The sequence below is a fragment of the Salvelinus sp. IW2-2015 genome, linkage group LG24 (genome assembly GCF_002910315.2).
Source record: "Salvelinus sp. IW2-2015 linkage group LG24, ASM291031v2, whole genome shotgun sequence".
Lineage (NCBI taxonomy): Eukaryota > Metazoa > Chordata > Actinopteri > Salmoniformes > Salmonidae > Salvelinus > Salvelinus sp. IW2-2015.
The window spans coordinates 4,629,993-4,653,782 of record NC_036864.1 but is presented as its reverse complement, the minus strand read 5'-3'; the positions used below and the strand labels follow the sequence as shown (position 1 = coordinate 4,653,782).

Genomic DNA, 23,790 nt, shown 5'->3' with positions numbered 1-23,790 from the left:
TGCCAGTTGATCAGCACATGCCCGGAGCACACGTCCTGGTAATCCGTCTGGCCCCGCAGCCTTGTGTATGTTGACCTGTTTAAAGGTCTTACTCACGTCGGCTACGGAGAGCGTGATCACACAGTCGTCCGGAACAGCTGTTGCTCTCATGCATGCCTCAGTGTTGCTTGCCTCGAAGCGAGCATAGAAGTGATTTAGCTCGACTGGTAGGCTCGCGTCACTGGGCAGCTCGTGGCTGTGCTTCCCTTTGTAGTCTGTAATAGTTTGCAAGCCCCCTCGTCTCCTAACTTCGCTGCTGCCTCCTCCGCATTGTTCTCAACACCAATATGCTGGTTAACTTTACTATTATGCACATAGCAACATGGTCTATGGAAATGCGGCAATTCAACAGCGCTCTGATGTGTTTCAGAACCCCGGACAGCGACCACTACCCAACGTGGGAAAAAGCACACTTATTGAAATTTCTATTTGTGTTGCACCATTCTTCTTACATGTTAATACCATATAGAATTTCAGTACCATGTCTCAGATTGATGGATTGTGTCATCCCAACGGCCTCCGCAATCGATTAGTCCACTCGCAGGCGCCAATCAGACAGGTGTCTTGCGCACCATGATATTTTTTTTGCTACTGCTCGACTAAAGACATTTTGGTCGACCAACAGCCTATCCGCCAAACAATCGACCAGTCGTCTAAATGGGGTCAGCCCTAATAGCTAGCAATCGCAATATCCAGCACCGGCGCCAGCTAAAATCCCAAATGAAAGATTGGCTTTGGAATAAATGAAGATGTAATTTGCTCAGTTCAATTGATAAGCCAGAAATTGGAATGAATTCCCATACAAAGTGAACTGGGGATTGTCGCATACAGGATAACACGCTGAACCTGTAGGGTAACATTATCCTTACAGAGATAAACTTTCATCAACCATTTACTGCACTCTCTCTGACTCAATGGAGTTGAATGAATAACTCCTATAAGATGAGTTGCGTATTGTAGTAGTATCTCGTAGTCTGTTGTGTTGTTGTTGATATCAGATAAGACATGCAAATTAGATGTTAACTAAGAGGATGGTGTCGCTGTTTCAAGAGGTTGCAGAAAAGTCTAGGAGGTTTAGAACATGAGGGTATTTGTGACAATTTCCATTTAGGACTATATGGTCCAATAGCAATTCAGTGTTCTGCTCTGCTGAATTTAGAAGAAGTGGTAGCCAGGCAGTTGACAGTTGATAGTGGTATATAGCAACTTATGACACTGTATGCTTCAATACATCACCAAAGGGGAAGGGGAAAGGGGATACCTAGTCAGTTGCACAACTGAATGCATTCAACCGAAATGTGTCTTCCGCATTTAACCCCCCTGAATCAGAGGTGCGGGGGGGATGGGCTGCCTTAATCAACATCCACGTCATGGACGCCCGGGGAGCAGTTGTTGTTGGGAGCCGTCTTGCTCAAGGGCGGAACGGCAGATTTTTCCATCTTGCCGGCTCGAGAATCGACCCAGCAACCTTTTGGTTACTGGCCCAACGCTCTTAACTGCTAGGCTACCTGCCACCCCCACTTCACATGCGGTTTCTGCACTGAGTGCTGCTCTTTCCATGACACAGACTGACCAGGTGAATCCAGGTGAAAGTGTTCAATACATTTTTATTTGTGGAGTGCCATTGTTACAGCGATGAAACAGAAAGCATGTGCATTGGAACAGTGTAGTATCTTTCTTTTTTTTATACGGACAAAATAAAATAACAATAACCCAACCACCATCACACATGTTCAAAAGAGACGAGGTCAAATGATGAAAAAGTAGCCTAAGCCTTATTATTAGCGCCAAGTGAAACGCGGCACAAAAGCAATAACGGCATTATAATGAGTATAAGTGTAGATATGACAGCAGTGAAAAATAGTCCATCATTGCCAGCTCGTGTTTGTGTGCATCTTCACGCAGCGGCTTTCGTTGGATTTAATCTAGCTGTTATTCCTCGTCCTAACTGTTGACACCAATATTTTTTGGGGGAAACTCTCAAACTGGACACACTTTGGTTGTAGTCTCCGTTTTTCTCTTCATTGTGTCAATAACTCGATATTAGGAAGGCGTTCTTAATGTTTTGTACACTCAGTGGATACGGTTAGTTTAGTTCATCGAACCCACAGCTACATCTCTGTTAAATTGAATGAGAGAGTAAGAGCTACAGACATGGGACCTTTGCATATGGTCTTTTAGAGGTCGACCTGATGTTGAAGCCACTAACGGAGATCCTGCTAGGTGTGGTGATCAGCGTCAGCGTGTTCCGTACACTGCGTGTCTCTGTGTAGATGCGTACCACACCAGACCATTGAACACGCTGACCCTGTTCACCTCTGTAGTGGAATTATATTAAATTGCACATTTTCTCTGACCCTGGCCTGTTAAGTTGTGTTTATCGGTGGCCCCGGCGCTTTCCATCGAATACCTTCCAGATTGTGTCATCGATCATACTGAGCGCTGGATCAGGCTTCCCGTTTCCGTTTCGCAGCCGCTGAAAAATGAAACGGGACATCTCACAATGCGTTACAGTAAAGCTGTGTGCGTTTCATCTGAATGATTTGACGATGAGTAATGTCAACCCAGTTCGCTTCATTGAGGAGAGAGGGCACATTCATTAATTACGACTCTGCATAAAACTTTGACATAGTTACAGTGCATATGAAGTAGTTCCATGGAAACCTGGCATGTGCAAATATTTTCTAGTAACAGCATGTTATGCATAAAAGCAGATTAGGAATTCTGAAGAGACAGAAATGTTGACATTTCACTTGGATTTTCCCCCTCTAATTCTGTGTATTTAAAGCCATCCACCATTCCTACTGTACAGTATGTATCCGCTTCATTTCAATATCACCTCCAGCCTCTTACACGTTCTGCTGTATCGCAGCAGACTACTATACTACCGCACTACAAGACAATCGGTTGAGCCACACGGCCTTGCAGCCAGGTGACTCCGCTCATCTTCTCTCTTCTCCGCGGGTCCTGCGCTTATAGATCATTGATGCAGGAGACGGTGGAATACCTTGCATAATTAAAGGCCTTAAATTCATTAGTCTGGTTGTCAGGGGAACAATTAAAATGGAGTGGTGGTGTGCAGTGCTGTGCTGCGTAGCGGGGCTCGCTGTGTAAAGCTTCCAACTACTAACCAAAACCAGCCATGGACCTGGCTCTCAGCCAGAGAGATATTAACTAGCTGCTAGCCAATTAACAAGGGAGAGACAAATAAAAAAAAGATGATAAAATCTGGAGCAGAGGAATGTGGGAAATTATATTGGTTTGAATAATCATAGAGCGAGAGGATGAGAGGGAGAGAGAATAAGCAGGAACAGAGAGATGGAGAGAATATGGAGAGAGAGAGAGGGTACGGAGTCAGCAAAAGTGACAGAATGATGCTCCACAACGGACAGGAACAACACAAGACTGTGTGTTGTTGCTGAACAGGAGAAATGTTCCATCCTGTTGCTCCCTGTGCTCCTTGTGTTAAGTTGATGAAAAGCCAGTGAGGAGGACAGAGGGGAGAGTTTGTCAAAGCGATGACAGGCAGGCTGGCAGCACTGAGTACTCTGAGTTACTGTGTAGAATAGTAATGAAGCAGGGGTTGCCTAATTGTGGCCCTGGAGTGGCTGTGAGGCTGTGCCGTGGGCTTCATCCACATGAAAGGGAGGGCAAGGCGTACATGCCCCAACCACTGTGGAATCGCCCCCCAAACTTAATGGGTTTCTTTTCTTTCGTTATTGATCAAGCCTGGACTGTGCCATGTAAAAACATAACGTTACTGTGGAAGGATTTCAGTGTTGTTACAAGTCCGCTGTCTCTGTTTTCCTGTGGTTTGAGCTATGACAGGCAAATCTGTTTGAGGAGTGTGTGTGCGTGCGTCTATGTGTGCGTGCGTTTTTGTGTGTGGATATTGTAGTTTGGGGGGAATTAAACCCTTGCCATCTTGGGCCACAAAGTACTGTAGCTTCTCATTTTAGCAGGCCCGGCCAAATATGTCACACTTTCTAAATTCGAGAACATAGTGACCTGAAACCTTCCAGAATGACAGGATCAATGGCCTGGTTGACCAAAAGCCTCTTTCACTTCCCTGAAAAACGGCGCAATATCTAGCTTGGCGTCAAGGAGATATGGAACGTTATGAACGTGAAAGAAACTGAAAATAGAAGCAGGGGTTTTATTCCAAGGCCACAGTCTGACATTTTCAATTATTTACATGCTATCCAATATATTAGATGCAGACGACACCAATCCTTTCTCTTATTATTTTTTCTTAAAGCATACCGTAGTCTCTGTGTGTGTGTGTGTGTGTGTGTGTGTGTGTGTGTGTGTGTGTGTGTGTGTGCGTGAGTCATACTACATGTCAAATTTTCAAGACGCATAACTTTAATTCTAAACATTTGTGTGGGCTTCTTCTGTTCCCAGGCCTGGCTGTGTCTCTCCAGTTGCTGCACGGGGACATTGAACAGCTGAGGAGAGAGTACATGGTGTTGTTCACCAGAGGAGTGTCCATCACCAAGAAACTGGGCTTCTCTGACGTCATCATGCCAGGTACGAAACCGCCCACACAGCCAGCCAGCCTCTTCTTTGGTCAAAACAGAACGACGTCTGTACTGCACTGGTTTTTGCAGGTAAATCTACACTCGTGTCCAGGTATACCACCGCGTTCACGAAAATGGATCGCTCCTACAGACAGTGAGTCACGTGGCCTGCTATATTAAGAAGACCTACTCTATTAACGTTAGAATGGGCAAAACAAGTGACCTGAGCTACTTTGAGCGAGCTATGATCGTCGGTACCAGGTGCGCCGGTTCCAGTATCTCAGAAACCGCCGGCCTACTGGGCTTTTCACACACGGCAGTGTCCAGGGTTTACCGAGAATGGTGCGACAAACAAAAACCATCCAGTCAGCGGCAGTCCTGTGGGCCAAAACAGCTCGTTGGTGAGAGAAGTCGAAGGAGAATGGTAAGAATCGTGCAAGCTAACAGGAGGGCCACAAACAGACAAATAACGACGCAGTACAACAGTGGTGTGCAGAACGGCATCTCGGAACGCACAACTTTTCCTGGCACACCAGGTCCCTTGGTAACAATTGAGCAACAATTGAACGCCAGGCAAAGTGTGGTTTGTTCTGGAGGAAAAGGAGGGTTCAACCTCCTCCTCCTACTAGATGACCTAATAAACTGTCCGGTGACTGTATATTGGCATGAATGACTGTACATAGTAAAGTGTACAGTAAAATGTACCTGTGAAACAAACAATTAAGAAAAAAATCGATGTGTACATTCATTCATAGAAAGAGAAACACAAAAAGAGGAACCGTTCGCTGTGTGTCCCCTAGTGTTCTGCCTAGTAACTCAACATTTATACATCTCTGTGTCAGAGAGTCTTCTCCCAGTTTCAGTGTGCCCCTGGGCTAGTGATTTTAGTCTGTGTATGCTCCTGTAGGCAGAGGATTATAGTCAGGCTGCGCTGCTCTCTCTGTCAGCCTCCAGGCTGTGTGTGTGTGTGTGTGTGTGTGTGTGAGTCAATCTCTCTGGGTTACCATGGCGATGCCTATTAGCCAGTTGAGTTGGACCCGGAACACCATTAGATAGAGATGGGGAGAGCTATTTACACACACACACACACACACACGCACACACACACACACGCACGCACACACGCACGGGCTGAGAGAAGATGACTTCCTCTCGTTTCTATTCTGTGGCTAACCATTCTCTGAAGCGGATACGGACCTGTCTTCTATCGTGCAGATGTTGCCTTGCTACGTTGTACTACTTCTCCAAAAACTCTATTTTTAAAACATGTACCACCACCATTCGGCATTTTTCCTACCTAAGACTGCCCTTCTAATTTCTGCACCAGTCAAAGGCTGCCTTGAGTGTATACATGTGTCCTTTCCTGTAATTATTCTCTAGGCGGTGAAGTTACAGACAGACCTCCTCAGGAGACTGTTTTCATATGAGGCAGCTACTAGCTACTCTTGTGTATGTGTATATATATGTGTGTGTGTGTGTGTGTGTGTGTGTGTGTGTGTGTGTGTGTGTGTGTGTGTGTGTGTGTACACTTATCTCAGTACAGCTCTAACACTTCCCACTGGCTCAGATAGTTCAGTTATCTATGTACAGCATCAAAATACTAACACTTCTCACTGGCTCAGATAGTTCAGTTATCTATCTACAGCATCAAAATACTAACACTTCTCACTGGCTCAGATAGTTCAGTTATCTATGTACAGCATCAAAATACTAACACTTCTCACTGGCTCAGATAGTTCAGTTATCTATGTACAGCATCAAAATACTAACACTTCCCAGCAGATCAGAATGTAAGTGAGGATGGAATTAAGAGCGTCTGGTGAGGTGATGGAATAGCACATTAATGTGTTACCGCTAGACGACTGTGTGTGTTTGTGTAGCCACGTGGCATCGATGTCACCCGTCTTGAGTCATACTGCAGGAAGCACCTGCCATCTTTAATGGTGTAGTTGCTTAGCCGTAATGTCGTACTGTGACTGTACGTCCGTTTTTCTTCCTAAGCCCCACACACGCCGGAAAGTGCAACGGAAACGTGTCTGAAAGAGAACGCATTGATTTATTTCAGTCATATATTACATGTTATTGTAAGCTTATGAAGTATGCAGGGAGGGTGCCACTGTACAGTCCAGTGTGACTCAGCTATACGCCTTTTGCCAGCCTTTGGGAAGTTGTTTTTGTGGAATGTTCAGATTCAGAACCCTCCGACCCGTCTGCCCTGAAACCAGATCTGTGCCCTGCGCCGACCCTGTGTCAGTCCCTGTCACTTCCATGTCTGTCAATGGGGTGAGGAGGTCACCCTATCCTTGCTGACAGTGTGATGTGTCAATGCATTGTTCTCCTCTTTGCTGATAGTTATGAACAGACTTTTCTCCTGAACTTATTTAACTCTGTACTGACATTTAACTCAAACATTTATGTGTATTTGCGTAAAATGTAAATGACCACTGAACAGCAAGAAAAATTGCAGGTTGGCTTTACGTGTATTTATACTAACATACATGACAGGAAACTTCTTTTACATTTTTACATTTGTCATTTAGCAGACGCTCTTATCCAGAGCGACTTACAGTTAGTGCATTCATCTTAAGATAGCTAGGTGGGACAGGCACAGGAAGTACATTTTTCCTCAATAAGTGTAAGTGCTGATTAAGGTTATATTTTGGGGGGGGGGGGTCACGGTGACGAGGAGGATTATTTAAGATACTGTTTGAAGAGGTATGGTTTCAGATGTTTTCTGGAAGATGGGCAGGGACCCTGCTGTCCTAGCTTCAGGGGGAAGCTGGTTCCACCATTGGGGTGCCAGGACAGAGAAGAGCTTGGACTGGACTGAGAGGGAGCTGCCCTCCCGTAGGGGTGGGAGGTCCAAGAGACCTGAGATGGCAGAACGGAGTGCTCGGGTTGGGTTGTAGGGTTTAAGCATAACCTGAGGGTAGGGAGGGGCAGTTCCTCTTGCTGTTCTATAGGTAAGCACCATGGTCTTGTAGTGGATACAAGCTTCAACTGAGGAGGAGCGGGGTGACACGAGAGAACATGGGAATGTTGAAAAGCAGGTGGGCTGCAGCGTTCTGGATAAGTTGTAGGGGTTTGATGGCAACGGGGGGAAGCCCAGCCAACAGAGAGTTGCAGTAGTCCAGACGGGAACGGACAAGTGCCTGGATTAGGACCTGCGCCACTTCCTGTGTGAGTTAGGGTCATACGCTACAGATGTTGCAGAGCATGAACCTGCAGGAGCAGGTCACTGCTTTGATGTTTGCATAGAATGACAGGGTGTTGTCCAGTTTCACGCGAAGGTTCTTTGCACTATGGAAGGGCAAAAGTGTCAACTGTGATGAGCGGGCAAGCCTTCCCTTCTTGCGGAGCCGAGTGACTTGGTGTATAGAGAGAAGAGGAGAGGGCTTGGAACCGAGCCCTGGGGGACGCCAGTAGTGAGAGTATGGAATGGACACAGATCCTCTCCACGTCGCCAGGTAGGATGCAATCCAAGAGTGTGTGGTGTCTAAAACGCCAAGCCCTGAGAGGGTGGAGAGGAGGATTTGATGGTTCACAGTGTCGAAGGCAGCGGATAGATCTAGGAGAGAGAGTCAGCTTTGGCAGTGAGGAGAGCCTCCGTGACACAGAGAAGAGCAGTCTCGGTTAAGTGACCCGTATTGAAGCCTGACTGGTTGGGATCAAGAAGATCGTTCTGAGAGAAATAACAAGAAAGTTGATCAGAGACAGCACGCTCAATTGTTTTGGAAATCAAATAAAAAAAGGAATACAGGTCTATAGTTTTCGATGTCAGATGAGTCGAGTGTTGGTTTCTTAAGGAGGGGAGCAACTCGGGCCATCTTGAAATCAGAGGGGACACAGCCAGTGGTCAGGGATGAGTTGATGAGGGAAGTGAGGAATGGGAAAAGGTCTCCAGAGATGGTCTGGAGAAGGGAGGAGGGGATGGGGTCGGGCGGGCTGGTTGTCAGGCGGCCAGACCTCACTAGTCACATGATATCATCTGGAGAGAGAGGGGAGAAAGAGTAAAAGGCACAGGGGTAATTCTGTGTGATTGAGACCAGTGGACTCAATAGGCTGAGTGAATGAGTAGTGGATGTAGTCAACCTTTTTTTCAAAGTGGTTGACAAAGTAGTCCGCAGAGAGGGAGGGGATGCAGGATTAAGAAGGGAGGAGAAGGTGGAAAAGAGTTTCCTAGGGTTAGAGGCAGAAGCTTGAAATTGAAAGTGGCTTTAGGAGGGGAGGGCCGACCTGGCCGGGAGGAGAAGGGACAGTGCGAGTCATAGGATGTGGAAAGGGAGGAGAGTAGGGTTGAAGATGCAGAATCAGGAGACAGGAGGGAGAAGGATGATAGAAGAGGTGAGAGAGTTAAGATTGTGACAGTGCATGAGCATCTGGGTAGGGGCTGAGCGGTTAGGGTTGGAGGAAAGGAGACAGAAAAGGAAGCAAAGTAGTGATCAGAGACCTGGATAGGGGTTGCAGTGAGATTAGTAGGCGAACAGCCTCTAGTAAAGATGAGGTCAAGCATATTGCCTGCCTTGGAGGGGATTGGGAAAGGGTGAGGTGAAAAGAGGCAAGGAGGGAAAGAGAGAGTTGGAAAGTAATGAATCGAAAGAAGACGTTGGGAGGTTGAAGTTGCCAAGTACAAACAGCCGGTGAGCCATTGTCAGGAAATGAGCTTATCAAGATGTCAAGCTCATTGAGGAATTCTCCAAGGGCACCTGGTGGGCGATAGATGACAATAATGTTAAGCTTGAGTAGACAAGTGACAGTGACAGCATGGAATTCAAATGAGGAGATGGACAGGTGACAGAGAGGGAGAAAAGAGAAAATCTCCGTTTATGAGAGAAAACATAGTCAGATGAAGGAAGTGCATCGGGATTAGCAGTGTTCTCTGGGGTGATGCATGTCTCCGTCAGGGCCAAAAGGTAAAGGGATTGAAGGGCAGCATAAGCTGAGATGAACTCGGCGTTCTTGACCGCAGTTCCAAACGTGTGCCAGAGAACACAGAATTCCACATGGGATGTTTGCGCAGTATACACTAAAATTAGAACGGTTGCAGCCAAGGGGTGGGAAGCGTCTGTAAAGCCTATCGGGAGAGGTGAGAGAGTGGTGTGGAGCCTTCCTCGAACAACTTTGTTTCGGCGACGGTCTTAGTTTTGTGACAAAACCGACAATGACACGAGCGTCGCTTACAGCTGCCTCTGAAAAAACAATAATTGCTACTTGTCTAGCAGGGGGTGGAGAGTACACCTCCCTGTACTAATTGCTGATTGCCTAGGAGAGATGAAACCACTCCCCCTCCAATACTGCCACTGATTACAAAAACAAGTCACAAATTGACCTACCCCTTGATCCTGGTCGATGTGTCAACCATCATCTGAAAGTTAATAGCAGTCAGCACTTCACACACCAAGTAGGCCACTGGGTAGCACTTAAAGTAGATGGCCCTAGCTAGCAAAAAGACAGTACTAGACCACAACAGACAAAGCAAGTATACTTCTCACTCCTGGAAATATCCTCTAGCTGTAGAATGAAGCAAATGACATATTTTTCGACATTAAAATATAATCAATCAAACACTATATGAGTGTGTCTGTTATTTCAACCGCTGAAAAGAACCAGGCACTGCATGCCACAGTGTTGCTTAGGTTTACCCAGATACAGAGTGTATGAGCAAGAAGTTCTTTCCTTCTTGCTATTTGAACTACTCTGTTCACTCTCCTGCAGGAGAGATGAGGAATGACCTGTACATGACGCTGGAGAAAGGAGAGTTTGAGAAAGGAGGGAAGAGCGTTGCCAGGAACGTGGAGATCACGGTCTATGTGCTGGACATCGAAGGCCAGGTCAGTGAAGGTAAGATGATACATCCCTTAATTACTACATTCATTACTTTTAGCAAATTTCGTTTTTCATATCACAGCCATGATTGTGCTTTCAATTCTCGTAGCTCTACTGTAGTAACCTGGTTCAATCAGACTGAACGAGGCTGTTGTCTAATGTTGAAGGCTTATATGGGCACGTCTGGTTGTGTGATTATGTATCTGCTTCAGCCAGCTGTGGAGTGAGGATGAGTGTTGGTCATTGGTGGGTACTCGTTTTTCTCTGTAAACACTGTGGTTTCCTGATCAGACAGGATGCTGCTGCCATACCCAGAAAATAGATTTTGATTCTGCTGCTGGTAGAGCTCTCCTCTGCATGCAAACCCTGTCACTCACTCCGCCAGAGCGAGAGGCAGAGAGTGCTGTGCGTCACAGGTCCAGTAAACCGTGGTGTGTGTGTCCTGCAATCTCCCTCCTCCTCTCGCCATCTCTTGCTTTCATCTCCACTGCCTATTAACACCCCTCTCTCCCCACTCTCTCCTCTCCCTCTGCTGCCTCTCGTCATCTCCCCTCTCTCTCTTACTTCCCTCTCTCCTCCATCTCTCCTCTCCCTCTCTTTTTCTCCCCTCTCTTTTTTTCCTCCCCCTTTTTTCCTCCCTCTTCTCTCCCTCTACGTCCTTCCTCTCTTCCTGTTCTCTCTCTCCTCCAGAGTTATGTAGCGGCTGGTTAGGGGAGCAGGTGGGGATGTGTACACTCCTTTGTGCTCTACAACAACAGTCCCCGCTGGGTGAGGCAGATCAAACTACATCCTCCTGTGACATGTCGGGCTGGCCGCACGTCCGCTTTGAGTTACGACACTGCTCCAGTAAGACACTACTACCACTACTCTGGGATAATGTATTGTGTAGTGTGCGAGAGAGGATGGTGTGTGTGTGTGTGGTGTGTGTGTGTGTGTGTGTGTGTGGTGTGTGTGTGTGGTGTGGTGTGTGTGTGTTGTGTGTGTGTGGTGTGTGTGTGTGTGTGTGTGTGTGTGTGTGTGTGTGTGTGTTGTGTGGTGTGTGTGTGTTGGTGTGTGTGTGTGTGTGTGTGGTGTCTCAAATATTACTATATACACTGCTGTTCAAAGTTTTTGGTCACTTAGAAATGTCCTTTTTCCATGGAAACATGCATGAAATGAGTTGCAAAAGAATAGGAAATATGGGCAGAGTTGACAAGGTATAAAATAATGATTTTGAATTGAAATAATACTAATTGCTGTTTCAGGAGTTTTGCTCTTGCGTCAAAGAATCCTCCATTTGCAGCAATTACAGCCTTGCAGACCTTTGGCATTCTAGTTGTTAATTTGTTGAGGTAATCTGAAGAGATTTCACCCCATGCTTCCTGCAGCACCTCCCACAAGTTGGATTGGTGGGCACTTGATGGGCACTTCTTACGTAACATATGGTCAAACTGCTCCCACAACAGCTCATTAGGGTTAAGATCCGGTGACTGTGCTGGCCACTCCATCATAAACAGAATACCAGCTGACTGCTTCTTCCCAAAATAGTTATTGCATAGTTTGGAGCTGTGCTTTGGGTCATTGCCCTGTTGTAGGAGGAAACTGGCTCCAATTAAGTGCTGTCCACAGGGTATGGCATGGCATTGCAAAATGGAGTGATAGCCTTCAAGATCCCTTTTACCCTGTACAAATCTCCCACTTTACCACCACCAAAGCACCCCCAGACCATCACATTGCCTCCACCATCCTTGACAGATGGCGTCAAGCAGTCCTCCAGCATATTTTTTTTCTTCTTCTGCGTCTCACTAATGTTATTCTTTGTGATCTGAACACCTCAAACTTAGATTCCTCTGTCCAGTGTCTGTGTTATTTTGCCCTTCTTAATCTTTTCTTATTATTAGCCAGTCTGATATATGGCTTTTTCTTGGCAACTCTGCCTAGAAGGTCAGCATCCCGGAGTCTTCTCTTCACTGTTGACGTTGAGACTGGTGTTTTGTGGGTACTATTTAATGAAGCTGCCAGTTTATGACTTGTGAGGCATCTGTTTCTCAAACTAGACACACTAATGTACTTGTCTTCTTGCTCAGTTGTGCACCGGGGCCTCCCACTCCTCTTTCCATTCTGGTTAGAGCAAGTTTGCGCTGTTCTGTGTAGTAGGGGAGTAGTGCACAGCGTTGTACGAGATCTTCCGTTTCTTGGAAACTTCTCGCTTGGAGTAGTCTTCATTTCTCAGAACAAGAATAGACTGGCGATTTTCAGAAGAAAGTCTTTGTTTCTGGCCATTTTGAGCCTGTAATCGAACCCACAAATGTTGATGCTCCAGATACTCAACTAGTCTAAAGAAGGCCAGTTTTATTGCTTCTTTAATCAGAACAACAGTTTTCAGCTATGCTAACATAATTGAAAAGGGTTTTCTAATGATCAATTAGCCTTTTAAAATGATCAACTTGGATTAGCTAACACAATGTGCCATTGGAACACAGGAGTGATGTTTGCTGATAATGGGCCTCTGTACGCCTATGTAGATATTCCATAAAAGAATCTGCCGTTTCCAGTTACAATAGTCATTTATAATATTAACAAGGACATTTTCTAAGTGACCCCAAACCTTTGAACGGTAGTGTACATGTTTTGTATTATGAGACTAATATCAAGCCAGTCATGACTCCTCTTATGTGTGATTTGGGGATAACATACTCTCTCACGCTAAGTGTTGATGTGCTCTGTGGCCCTGTAGAGCTTGGAGGCCTGTTCAGTTGATATTGGGTTATTACGGCTGACTCTATCTCTCTAAAGGAACTTTAGCTTGCGATGATCCTGAAGCACAGCCAGTGATATTATGGGTGTGGAGTGTTTACTGTTTGTTAGGTGCTCTTTGAGCCCACTGTCGAGGCTAACCTGCCAAGAGAACAGACGGCATGCACAACTGAAGCGCAAGTCAAGAACATTACAACACACAACAACTTTACCCGCACCACCACCACCGTGTCTCACACACATCTAACACCAATATCTTCCATTTGGTGGTGGCTCCGGTGATTGCAGTTTTAGAGGTTCTACTTTGTTTCTATGGTAACGGCTATCTGTTGAGACTGGGGCCAGTGTTGACAACTATTCTTCAGTGCGAGCCGCTATTTGCTCCTTGATCTGTCGCTAGGTGACGTTTTGCCGTTGCCACGACGATGTCACCGCACCAATTTCTTGCTGCGGCATCTGAAGTAGTGTTTTCACCCACCGCACACCCCCTCCCCTTGTGCTTCTCTGCCTGTCTGAAACCTCGCAAAAATATAGCGACCGTAGTCGCTAAATTGGCGACACTGTGTGGGGCAGAAGCCGTAAGGTCAGAGGTCACAGTTGGGTCAGAGGTCAGGGGAGACATTTACAGAGATCTGTGGGCTTATTTAGATTCAAGAGAGTTGCAGCAGAGGCACCACGATGTGATTTCAATTGACATAATATGTACGTTAACTTTTCAATTGACATTAGCAACGGGCGGTTATGTTATTGTAAGCTTATGAGGTATGCAGGGAGGGTGCAACGGTACAGTACAGTGTGACTCAGCTATACACCTTTTGCCAGCCTTTGGGGCGTTGTTGTTGCAGAGAGAGAGTTTGGGTGCTTGGCAACAGACATTCTTGCATTGCAGCTTAAAATTGACCGTAAATATCCCAATATCCCAGCCTATAGTGTAGCCGCTAGCCAGTAAGCATGTTAACAACAAACTATTAAACTACCATTACAAAACAACGTTGCAGTTTTGAAACAGCAGTGAAAGTGCAGCAACTTCAGCCGACTGTGGCATTTTGGACGCAGTAATTGCAGAATGACTGCAGTTATACTGCACTCTGACTGCAATCTTTTTTTGTAAGGGTATGCAAGAAATATGTGTTCATCTTAACAATAATACACTCTTGAATAATGCAACAATTCACAAGCATGTGTAGACAATAATAAATAAATAAAATGATTGTCCGTACACTCATTACATTTTAGCTTCAAGACAAAAGCAGTGAGTGCTAGCTAGCTAGACGTGAGCATTTCACAGCTTTACATGACAGTAATTAGTCTATTCTCTGGATTTTTTTCGAGAATCTCCTTCAACTTTCGTCAGTGTAAAAAGGGCCTGTGTCTCAATCTCCTCATAATCCTCTTCCAGGCCTGAAGTTGAGCGAGTCTCGGTATGTCACCCACTCCCACGACACTGAGGAACACTTCTCATGTGATGTCCACCTCCTGCTCTGACACAAGGCTGCCCTCATGGGCATACTGCAGCCTCTACAGAACTATGACTCATAGGTGTTGTTTTTCAACCTGCTACCTTAAAGGTGCCATTTTCCCTCCCTTCCTCCACGGCTCTTAAAATAGAGATTCGAGCTTTCAGGTTGAATGGATCCATAACACAGGAGTCTGGTGAGGGGAGGATGGCTCATAATAATGGCTGGAGTGGAGTAAATGGAATTAATTCCATTCCCAGCCATTGCTGTAACGCCGTCATCCCCAATTAAGGTGCCACCAGCCACCTGTGATGCATAACTGCACAGTCTAGTGCTCTATAGTATAGCTGTCTGATCGTAGAGTAGCAGAGGGTATCAGCGACCAGTGTGTTTCCGGGATAGTGATGTTGGATGTGTGCGGTGTTCCACAGCGAAAGACAAAGGGGAGAAGAAGCTGTTTGGCTACTCCTTCGTTCATCTGATGCAGGAGGACGGACGGACACTGCCGGACGGCACCCACGAGCTCATCATTCATAAGGTACTGGAGTCCCGCTGTACACGCACGCACACACGCAATCATTTCTCACCCGTCCACCGTGATAGTCGTCACTTAGGTAGGCGTTCCACATTAGTGGCGGACGAGTCGATCCATACTGCTTAATGCAAATCTCTTTGAGACCTTGAGGAAAAAAAGCTGTAATAATACGGTCTCGGTATTATTATTGATTGTGGCTGCTTGGCTCGACAGTGAATGCTAGCTTCAGCTTTAGCAATGAGCAGGCTAGCAGGATGATGAGTAATATCTGTTTATGTGATGTCCAATAACCGTGAGACATTGGTGGAGTGTGTGTGTGTGCTGGGTGGGTGGGTATTTTCTGTAAGCACACATGCACAAATGCACACACACACACATCACATGCTCACACTGCTATTTCCCGTTGAGACTTTTCCAGCTTATACTCTGTCATAAACAGGCGCTTGCCACCCCAGCTGGTTTTCATTGCTTCCCCAGTAAGCTCTCCACTTAACACATGGCCTGTCCAAAGCAAACAGCAGCTAAACCAACCCTCAGGCACAGCCAATTAAACACAGCTCTGCGCTACGGGGCCTGTTTTGGGGTGTAGCTCGGAGTAATTGCCGGTTGAGCTAGACAGGGCTAGGGAGCATAAGCTGCAGAGACAGAGGTTACAGAGCACACAATAGTTCGCTGCTGGCTAGCAAGGAACTGTTCTGAGAGACGGGCAGGGCTAGTTAGCACCTAAGGCAGGGTAAGAGAGCATGCACAGGTTGTGGGTAGTCTGGACTATTCTGAGACAGAGAAAGATACACAGGCAGGGGTAAAGAGGTTTTGGCCTGAAAGAGAGACAATATAATCCAAGGTACTGTAGAGAGACACAGGTTATAGGTTGTCTAGACCCATCTTAGTTAGACAGTCATACAGGGAGAGAACAGAGGAGTTGAGACAGTGGGAGGAGCCATTATGCGGCCACTCCCTCCCTGTGGTTCTGGGCTTGGCTCTCTGCAGGTTGACCCCGCTGCCCTGTCCTAGGCCTGCTCACCACCTCATTAAGAAGACTCCCACTGCTGACAGGTCATTTCCCCTAACGCAGGAGAAACAGAGAGATTAAGAACACCTTGGCCTGGCTTCAGATGCGTAAAGTGCTATAATTCATAACAAATACAGCTGCTTTTGGAGCCTTGCGCTTTGAAGTGCTTACATGCGTCTCCCCTTTTGTGGATCTTTGATGTGCTATTACCTGAGACAGCCGGTTCTCTGTAGGATTTTAGGGGAATTGCATTTGATGCCGCTTAAGAGAGAGAATCTTCTTGTGTTGTTTTCCATTGGCGTAAAAAATCCACTCACTGTCAGATGGAAGTCAGGACAAAAAGCTGAAAGAAATTGACGTGGCCTAGTTCCTCATCGCCAAAATGGGGAAGAGGGATTCAGCACTAACCACGTGTAAGCATCAGAGTGGGAATAGCCTGCCTGAACTGTTAGTCAGAACACATTTAAACACTAGCTTCAAAATACTTTCCAATCTGTGCCGATAAATTAGAAAGCATATGGCTAAAATAATTTTACGTTAGAGAATTGTAAAATGAACAGTGCTCACTTTATAGTGTCACCAGCCCTTTGCAATATTTAATTGAAATAAATATACTGTAGTTGTTTGAATGATGGTGATAATAATAATGATATATTAAATCCCACCATGAGCACTTTCCGGGGTGTACGGAAGCAGCATATTGTAGTGGAACAAACTCCTTAATGTTTGAGAATGCAGTTAAGTAACGAACCAAATACCATAATACTGTAGCCTTTTTCTCCAGTCTACTGTAGTGGCACTAACCCAGTACTGTATCTCTGCTCCTTTCAGTGTGAGGAAAATGCTAACCTCCAGGACTCTAGCTGCTACCTCAAGCTGCCCTTCTCCAAAGCCAATCTGCCCGGCAACAACCAGGCTGTGAAAGGCACCAAGGAATCCTTTTGGATCACGTCCTTCCTCTGCTCCACTAAACTCACACAGAATGGTAAGAGGGGAAGTCAAAGTACTAGAGCTTGCATCTGCACGGTAGACCTACACCCGAACCAGTAGACCGACACCTTTCCTACACCACAGGTAGGCCTGCTCCAATTTTCTATGGATCTATTATCCAGCGACAGATCACTTACTAGTGTGACGTGTATCCTTTTGTCTGGATAGTGGATAATCTGTCTGTTTCTGACTCGTCCGGAGTCGTTGTCTTGCCTTGAATATTACTGTAGTATTGCTGAATTCTCAAACAGTCTACCACTCAGTGTAAATATTCTAAAATGTGAGCTGCACATAGTGAGTAGAGACATTGTGCAAGGAATATATCTAGGTTATTGTCTGGGGAAATGCAGGTAGTTCCTCACATCTAGACTGACAGCATTTTGCAGACACCTTCAGAAGTGCAGGTGGAGACTGAGTCCTTTATTCTTCAACCTGGATATTTTATTCATATCGTCTGGGGGTTTTAACACTGGGAGAATTGCTTTATGTCTTTTAAAGCTCGTTACATTATGAGATGTCGTCATTATTTTGAATTTGTGGATTGTCTGAATGTAAATGTGTTGTCTTGTTATATCTTTTAAATAGAATATAATTTCATTGTTTTTTTCCCCAGAAGGAACTTCAGTAATTAAATTATAGCGCTTAAACCATACGCCCTCATATTGCTTTGACAGAAATGTTCTGGTTTTTCCAAATAGTGAATTAAAGTTGTTTCTCTGTACGCATACTCAGAGTAGTGTATTCAATAACGCTTCTTCATTGCCTTGCCATGATATTGTTTGACAAGACAACGGCAAGTTGCCATTTTATGCAGAAACCCAGGCTACTGTGCAGATGTAGAGTCTTAATTTGATCACTTTTGTTGCTGAGAATTTTCCTGCTGTAGCAAACTAGATCAAATTAAGATCCTACATCTGTATGTTTCTCTCTGTGGGGGTGTGTCTGTGTCTAGGAACCAAGAGTCAACAGTCTCTCACATCATGGACAACCTTAGTTAGTAACGGTGGTTGTTTCTCTTCATGTGTCTCTGTAGGTGACATGTTAGACCTGCTGAAGTGGAGAGCCCACCCAGAGAGGATCAATGACAGCCTGTTAAAGCTGAAAGAGATCGATGGCTCTGAGATAGTCAAGGTACCGCCCTTCCCCGGGGCCTCTATCTTCACCCTGATTGGTTCAGGATCACGTCACTCAAACGATGTCCTGTTTTAGATTGGCCTTTTTGTGATTTACTTATAAAAGTCTGCCCATCTTCAAAACAGAAATGTGTTCAAGATGTGTTTGATAGATGTATCATATGATTGTCATCCACATGATCTCATAGATATTCCCTCATGTATATCTATCGCTCTATCTCTCCCTCACCAGTTTTTACAGGACACACTTGATACGCTCTTTGGGATCTTGGACGAGAGTTCCCAGAGGTATGGGCTGAAGGTGTTTGACTGCCTGGTAAGTGGCTACTGCTTCTGTGGTCTTCTATTTCCTAGCATATTGTTTTCTCCCTCCCTGACAGCTAAATCGTTAGTTGATTCTACACACTGCTGGTTTGAATGCTGGTTGGAGCCAGGATTGGGATGTCATGACGGCAGAACTAATTGTGTGTGTGCGTGCGCATGAGTTGGGAAGTAGACCAAGCCTCGTTAGAGAAGAAGGCCTGTGTCCAATAGTGGCTTACTGTGGTCAGAGAGAAAAAAGTGCAATGATGCATGGTAAACACAGACACACAGACACACTGGAAGCTTGAGCCAATGGATGGGCTTAATACTGTAACGCTTCACAGCCTTCGTTGATCAATCCCAGTCCAGTCATGCTGCATCACTCTAATATAGAGCTGGGTGATTGGTCTGCTTGCAAATGACTTGGTCCAGTCAATCACTCACTCTCACTCTCACTCACTCACTCACTCACTCACTCACTCACTCACTCACTCACTCACTCACTCATCTCTGCTCTGTTCTTCTTTATCATGGGTGAAAGTGAGGCAATCAAACTGCCTTTGTGATTGCAAGATGAATCGGGACAACTAGGCCAGTTTGTGTCACATAGGAGGTTAGGTTGAATAAATATGTATATATCTTTTTTAATTGAACCTTTATTTAACTAGGCAAGTCAGTTAAGAACAAATTCTTGTTTACAATGGCGTTCGTTGTTGGCTAAATAAAGAGCGTTGCATTTTTGTGGAAAGCATAAAGCGGTATGTGACGGAGTTATTTCCCTTCCTCTTTCAGGTCCACATCATTAACCTGCTACAGGACAGCAAGTTCCATCATTTCAAACCCGTCATGGATACCTACATCGAGAGTCATTTTGCTGGAGCCTTGTCTTACAGGTGTGTTTCTCTCTTTCTCCTCCTAGGGTGTATTATGGTTGTTTTAAGGTTATCCTATGGTAGGACCTACAGTATACTACCTGGTAATAATGGTAGGCGGTAAAGTTGTTTCCGTGGTGTGAACGAGTCACCTGCGGCGCCACCTGTTTTGAAAATTATAATTAGGATCATGTGTTCTCAATGTCTCACATTGATTTGGCCCGGCAAGCACACACTTCCTGCCATATACACTCACTGTTCCACAGACGCTGTGCTGTCGCCTCAAACTCACAATGTGATACACTCACACTGTTCTGCACACACTACCTGCTAAGAGCTCACACTGCTCATTTCTCACTAACACCCCTCTCCTGTCAGGCTCACAGCTAAAGCTCTCACCTCTTCCTTACCTAAAATAAACTCAATAAACTCACCCTCATTTAGAGAGAGAGTGTTGCCTGCCTCTAGACTCATAGTCTACGGTGGTTTAGGTGAGTTGTTCAGTGACTTCAGTAGGATATAATACTGTATGTACACTACCGTTCAAAAGTTTGGGGTCACTTAGAAATGTCCTTGTTTTGCTTCATCCCTAAATAATTATTGCATAGTTTGGGCCAAACAAGACAAGAAAATACATTAAAAAAACAAAGGTGCTGAAAATAAGTCTAAAAAAATAACACGTTAATTCTCTGCAATAGCTGTGCTTTGGGCCATTGTCCTGTTGTAGGAGGAAACTGGCTCCAATTAAGTCCTGTCCACAGGGTATGGCATGGCGTTGCAAAATGGAGTGATAGCCTTCAAGATCCCTTTTACCCTGTACAAATCTCCCACTTTACCACCACCAAAGCACCCCCAGACCATCACATTGACTCCACCATGCTTGACAGATGGCGTCAAGCAGTCCTCCAGCATCTTTTCATTTTTTTCTGCATCACACGAATGTTCTTCTTTGTGATCCGAAACACCTCAAACTTAGATTTGTCTGTCCATAACACTTTTTTCCAATCTTCCTCTGTCCCGTGTCTGTGTTCTTTTGTCCATCTTAATCTTTTCTTTTTATTGGCCAGTCTGAGATATGGCTTTTTCTTTGCAACTCTGCCTAGAAGGCCATCATCCCAGTGTCGCTCTTCACTGTTGATGTTGAGACTGGGTTTTTGTGGGTACTATTTAATGTAGCTGAGGACTTGTGAGGCGTCTGTTTCTCAAACTAGACACTCTAATGTACTTGTCTTCTTGCTCAGTTGTGCACCGGGGCCTGGTTAGAGCCAGTTTACGCTGTTCTATGAAGGGAGTAGTACACAGCGTTGTGCGAGATCTTCAGTTTCTTGGCAATTTCTAGCATGGAATAGCCTTAATTTCTCAGAACAAGAATAGATTGACGAGTTTCAGAAGAAAGGTCTTTGTTTCTGGCCATTTTGAGCCTGTAATCGAACCCACAAATGCTGATGCCCCAGATACTCAACTAGTCTTAAGAAGGCCAGTTTTATTGCTTCTTTAATCAGTACAACAGTTTTCATCTGTGCTAACATAATTGCAAAAGGGTTTTCTAATGATCAATTAGCCTTTTTAAAATGATAAACTTGGATTAGCTAACATAACGTGCCATTGGAACACAGGACTAATGGTTGCTGATAATGGGCCTCTGTACGCCTATGTAGATATTCCATAAAAAATCTGCCACTTATAGCTACAATAGTCATTTACAAAATTAACAATGTCTACACTGTATTTCTGATCAATTTGATGTTATTTTAATTGACAAAAAAATTGCTTTTCTTTCAAAAACAAGGAAAATTTGAAGTGACCCCAAACTTTTGAACGGTAGTGTATATGCAAAGGTATGTGGACACCCCTTCAAATTAGTGTATATGGCTGTTTCAGCCACATCCGTTGCTGACAGGTGTATAAAATTGAGCACACAGCCATGCAATCGCCATAGACAAACATTGGCAGTAGAATGGCCTTACTGAAGAGCTCAGTGACTTTCAATGTGGCACCGTCATAGGAAGCCACCTTTCCAACAAGTCAGTTCGTCAAATTTCTGCCCTGCTATAGCTGACCCGGTGAACTGTAAGTGCTGTTATTGTGAAGTGGAAACGTTTAGGAGCAACAATGACTCAGCTGTGAAGTGGTAGGCCACACAAGCTCACAGAATGTGAGTGCTGAAGCCCGTAGCGCGTAAAGAATTGTCTGTCCTCGGTTGCAACTGTTCGTTGGGAGCTTCATGAAATGGGTTTCCATGGACGAGCAGCCACACAAGCCTAAGATCACCATCCACAATGCCAAGCCTCGGCTGGAGTGGTGTAAGGCTCACCGCCATTGGATTCTGGAGCAGTGGAAACGCGTTCTCTGAAGTGAGGAATCACGCTTCCCTATCTCGCAGTCTGACGGACGAATCTAGGTTTGGCGGATGCCAGGAGAACGCTGCCTGCTCGACTGCATTGTGCCAACTGTAAAGTTTGGTGGAGGAGGAAGAATGGTCTGGGGCTGTTTTACATGGTTTGGGCTAGGCCCCTTAGTTCCAGTGAAGGGACATTTTAATGCTACAACACAATGACATTCTGCGCTTCCAACTTTGTGGCAACAGTTTGGTGAAGGCCCTTTCCTGTTTCAGCATGACAATGCCCCCGTACACAAAACGAGGTCCATATAGAAATTGTTTGTCGATATCGTTGTAGAAGAACTTGACTGGCCTGCACAGAGCCTTGACCTCGACCCCATCGGACACCTTTGGAATGAATTGGAACGCTGACCCTAGTCACCCTAGTCGCCGAGCGCCGACGCCAGCCCTAGTCGCCCAACATCAGTGCCCGACCTTACTAATGCTGTTGTGGCTGAATGGAAGCAAATCTCTGCAGCAATGTTCCGACGTCTAGTGGAACGCCTTCCCAGAAGAGTGGAGGCTGTTATCGCAGCAAAAAGGGGGGACCGACTCCATATTAATGCTCGTGATTTTGGAATGAGCTGTACGTCGAGCAGGTGTCCACATACTTTTGACCATGTAGTGTATCAATTCAGTAATAGAAATAAGATTGTACACTTTATTAGCTGATTATGTCCAACAAAATGGTGGCTGTCTCTTCAGTACGCTATGTACCCAAGGGAAAAACCAATCAACCTGTGATCACGGTCCAATCACAGAAAAGCAGGCGACACATCTCCCACACAGATGTTCGTTCCGTGGAAATTACAGTGCTCTCTCCACCGTTTCCCCTTTGCTTGTACTCATACTGTCTCTGATGATTTTGTTCAATTATCTGTAAGGGTGTGCTCTCTCAATTAATCCATTAGTGTTAATACACTACACAGTGTGAATTTGAAAATATTGTGATCGCACAAATTGCACAGCCACACACAGACGTTTTATAAACCGACCCTTGGGTTCTGTATCTTTTTTGTCGAATAAACAGAACACGATCGGAGGTTGTTCAGGCCTAGACGTTGTTGATGAACACCATCGCCATACATTTTTAACAATATCGGTGTATCATACGCAAATATTTGACATGCGCTATAAAGCGTTCACTCGCGCCACACCAAGGCGCTCTTTGTGTGTTGCGCCTCTGGGATGTGTAGGTGGATGCTTGGGATTGTTGGTGGAAATGCGCTGTGATCCGCAGAGGAAGGTCGAGTTCAGTAGTTGATGCTAGACGTGTGTGTGTGTGTGTTTTTCTCTCTCGCAGGGACCTGATCAAAGTACTGAAGTGGTACGTGGATCGCATCATAGACGCTGAGCACCAAGATCACATTCAGCAGGTCCTCAAGGTGAGTGTGTGCTCCTGAACGCACGCACGCACACACACACACACACACACACACACACACACACACACACACAAAAAAGAGAAGAGATTAATTCATGGTTGACCACTAAGATATAAGCCACTGGGGTGTGTGTGTGTGTGTGTGTGTGTTTACTGCACACTTAGCTGTGTAAACTCCCACAGCAGCCACCCTAATGAACCCAGCTGATAATGACCTGGCCCGTCAGTCTGTCTGTTCACCCTGTTGCGTGAGTGACCATTCACTCTGGCTCTCACTCTCTGCTGGAGATCCTCGCCACACACCGCACTGTTATTTTCACCTTGTGTGGGTTGTTATTACGCCCTGGTTCATCATGCTCTCCACCTGTCCTCCCTTCCAGTGCCGCCGGGAAATCATTTTACCTAGACACAGAGGCTCTCTGTCAGAACAGTAACAGTAACAGTGTGCACCTCTTAGCACAATCCAGTAAAACAAATGGCTGATTGCTGAGCTATTGTAATCTTGATCTACAACGAAACAGAACAATGGCTATGAAGAATGCAGGTCAGGCCACTCTAATCATGTTATCTGGCGCCCCCCCCCCCCCCTTCGTCCTGTTATTA

At 45.5% G+C, this 23,790-nt stretch overlaps 1 protein-coding gene across 1 annotated transcript in view; it reads left to right on the top strand.

Moving 5' to 3' along the window:
* Positions 1-23,790, top strand: part of LOC111951330 (dedicator of cytokinesis protein 4-like) — a 137,492-nt gene that overhangs the window by 69,640 nt on the left and 44,062 nt on the right. The window contains 10 exon segments of the mRNA XM_070434705.1: positions 4,444-4,569; positions 10,275-10,391; positions 11,068-11,178; positions 11,181-11,231; positions 15,010-15,116; positions 16,957-17,110; positions 18,149-18,246; positions 18,481-18,564; positions 19,344-19,444; positions 23,107-23,192. Of these exon segments, the coding sequence (XP_070290806.1) occupies positions 4,444-4,569; positions 10,275-10,391; positions 11,068-11,178; positions 11,181-11,231; positions 15,010-15,116; positions 16,957-17,110; positions 18,149-18,246; positions 18,481-18,564; positions 19,344-19,444; positions 23,107-23,192 (1,035 nt within the window).